The sequence below is a fragment of the Cupressus sempervirens genome, chromosome 6, assembly GCF_028749045.1.
Source record: "Cupressus sempervirens isolate cs-2001-9-10 chromosome 6, ASM2874904v1, whole genome shotgun sequence".
In the NCBI taxonomy this organism is placed as follows: domain Eukaryota; kingdom Viridiplantae; phylum Streptophyta; class Pinopsida; order Cupressales; family Cupressaceae; genus Cupressus; species Cupressus sempervirens.
The window spans coordinates 136,077,553-136,080,645 of NC_143123.1; the positions used below are offsets into that span (position 1 = coordinate 136,077,553).

The 3,093-nt window shown below is 35.6% G+C and overlaps 1 protein-coding gene across 1 annotated transcript; it reads left to right on the forward strand.

The window, feature by feature from the left end:
- Window positions 1-1,153: 1,153 nt before the first annotated feature.
- LOC149551596 (F-box/FBD/LRR-repeat protein At5g22660-like) lies at window positions 1,154-2,465 on the forward strand. Its single transcript, XM_089790114.1, has 2 exons — window positions 1,154-2,086; window positions 2,172-2,465. Exons 1-2 carry the CDS (start codon window positions 1,154-1,156, stop codon window positions 2,463-2,465), a joined length of 1,227 nt encoding a protein of 408 aa, XP_089646240.1.
- Window positions 2,466-3,093: the final 628 nt, after the last annotated feature.

Sequence of the window (3,093 nt, forward strand, 5' to 3'; positions counted from 1 at the left end):
ATGTTCTAATTTAAGTTAGTAGGAGCCCATCATCTCTATCATGTTCTCCTTTTTATTATAAATTTTTCGTATTGTTAGTGCTCTCCATCACATAAACAAAAATAAATAAATTTTTATTCTATAGTTTGTAATGTGCTCCTTTTCCAATTTTTTTTTTTTTTTTCTTAAATCTAGATAAGTTGGGAAACCAAGATTGGCCTATTTTAATCACATGGGTAGGTTCATTTACAGAAAGTAGGAGTTGTGTAATAGAATTTTTTAAGAAGAGCATTGTATAGGAGTCGTGTAATAGAAATTTACAAGAAGAGCATTGTGTACAATATTTGGTTCAATGGAGTGAGGCACAACTTGGGAGGACCCTACGAACTCCATTTTTAGTCCATGAAGGTAGAGATCTTAGCAGGGTTCACAATGCAGTCTGGACAAGGACTAAAAATCAGGATTGGTACAATGATGATGATTTTATTTTATTTCATCATAACTACAATCAACCTTCAATAAGCTGCACTATTGTCTCTCCTTAGGGAGACTTTAAATGTCATTTAAATGGTTTTCACAATTCTTTCTACTTATTTTGTGCGAAATACTCTTTAGGAAGACTTTAAATGTCATTTAAATGGTTTTCATAATTCTTCCTACTCATTTTGTGCAAAATATTTCTCTAAGCATTGCCCTCGATCATCTTGTCAACTATTATGAAGTGCTTTAAAATAAAATCAAGCAATCCAAGTTGCAGTACAAGTCAGTAGATACTAATATCTTCAGCATTTATGATAACCGTCCATTTAACTTATATGTAGTACGATGTAGCAAATGGTCTTAATGTAAATATATAAATGAGCAAAGAAATAGAATTAAACATAAATAAAGAAGATGAATACACAAGATACAATATTTATTGTGGTTTGACAAAACTTTCCCACATCTACATTCGAGCAGGGAAATCTTTATTATGAAAACATCCATACAATACAGTACAAGATAACATATGTATATATTATTGAAGAGTCGTGAGAAGATGAATAGACAGTGTGACTGTTGAACTTCATATCCCAACACTTAACTTGCGATGGCAATTATTAAAAAGGCTTTCTGTAGTGGATGTTAATTCTTGAGGATTGGTTGACATATTTGGGCTAGTCGGTTGAAAACAATGGCTGCAGAGGGAGACAGCCTAAGCAACTTGGCAGATAACATACTCTCTAATGAAATCTTTTCAAAGCTTTCCTTGCGAGACGCTGTTAGAACTTCTGTCCTCTCGACTAGATGGCCTTCTCTCTGGACTAAAACTCCCCATCTCCATTTTTCTAGGGAGTTTTTCGCTCCGATCTGCCGAGGTAACTACATAGATATCATAGACAGTATTTTTCAGCAGCACTCTGCACTGCTTACGAGCTTTAAGTTTGAACTTCCATTTCATTGTAAGAGCAACACTGAAAAAATGAAGGAATGCATTGAATGTACAAGGGTTAAAGAGGTGAAAGAAATTAGTAGAACAAGTCATATCATTGAAACGATACAAGTTCCTGCTACTTTGTTTGCCTGTCAGACGCTCACTGCATTGAAACTTGAATTTTTAGGTCTTAATGGGATTCCCGGGTCTTGTCTAGGCTTTCCTTGCCTCGTATCATGTTGTTTCCAGTTTATCGTAGAGACAAACGAAAATATAATTGAAAAGTTTATAGCTCTATGCCCACAGCTTGAAAATCTGGAGTTTAGTGAATGCTACTACGGGTTAGAGAACTTAAAAATATGTGCTCAACATCTCAAATGTTTGAAGGTTTTACGCTGCTGCTTTGAAACGTTGATTTTGGATTGCCCTCAATTGATGCAACTTGAGTTAAGGGGTTGTCATTTTGTTGACATGGAAAGAGACTATTTTTGTGGATTATCTGCATTTAAGGTGAACTGCCCTACATCTCTCTATGATGTCAATGTTTCAGACTATTGGATGCTTCAAAGCCTGTCAGCTGCCTGCAAAACAATGAGGAAAGTTTCTGTTGGAAAATGCAAGCTGCCTTGTGTTTTCAGCTTCCTCAACACGCTGAGTAGCTTTGTCAACCTTGAAAATTTGACGATACGTGAGGTAAATCTATTGTTTTATTTTATCCCGAGCGCATACTTTATTCTACCTTTTCCTTAACTTTTTACTTACGGTTGTTTATTTGCAGTGTTGTATAGGAAAAAGTAATATGGCGCCAGGAAGAGATATGGAAATTGGTTCAAACTTTAATTTTCCAAATATCAAAGGCGTATCTGTGGAATTTCGACGCATCATGACTGGCAATCAAGTGGATATGCTTAGATCTCTTGTGGGTAATGCTCCTTCGTTACAACTCATGACAATCAGTCTACCAAGCTGTTGTCCAGAGGTCATGAATCAAATTTTAGATTTGAAAAAAGCTTCCACGGGAGTGGAAATAGGAGTTGTGGACCAGGAATTAGGGGCCAGTGTGGAACAGTAGGGCTTTCAACATTTTTTGATTCGACCCCAATAGTGAAGAGTGCAAATTTTAATGTGTATAGAAGAGCAAAAGAATGGATTCATTATCTTCAATCATGCACTTCCTGCATTTTTCTATTAAATAAGTACATTGGATTTAACGCCACTACTGAATTTGGACAATATATTCAATGTTTATCTGTTTAGACAGTGTCTACAGCTGTAGCAAGTACAATAATTGTCGTCGATTTAGTTGATCATTTTTACTCTTATGCTTCGTGAGGTTTAGATGTCATCGACAAGTTCGAGAAATCCAACGAAATCTTTCATTTTCTGGGCCAGAATCTGATTTTCAACTTTAGTTAAGACTCTTGACCCCATATTTTGGATGAGAAATGCTGCATTTGGTTGTCCTACAATAATTACCTACCTAGGGGAATGTTTTCTACTGGTAAATGACGACCTTGATTTCTGGATGTATGTTCAAGTTATTATTTTCGTTTTGTGAAAGCTCCATTAAATGAGCACGTAGTATTTTGCTAACTCTGGCATTGGCTGTTTGTCAGCTTATTCATAGTTACAGAGAAGGTGTTCCAGAATTATAATGCTTGTTAATTAAATAATTTGCAACATCTATATCCTGCTCTGAT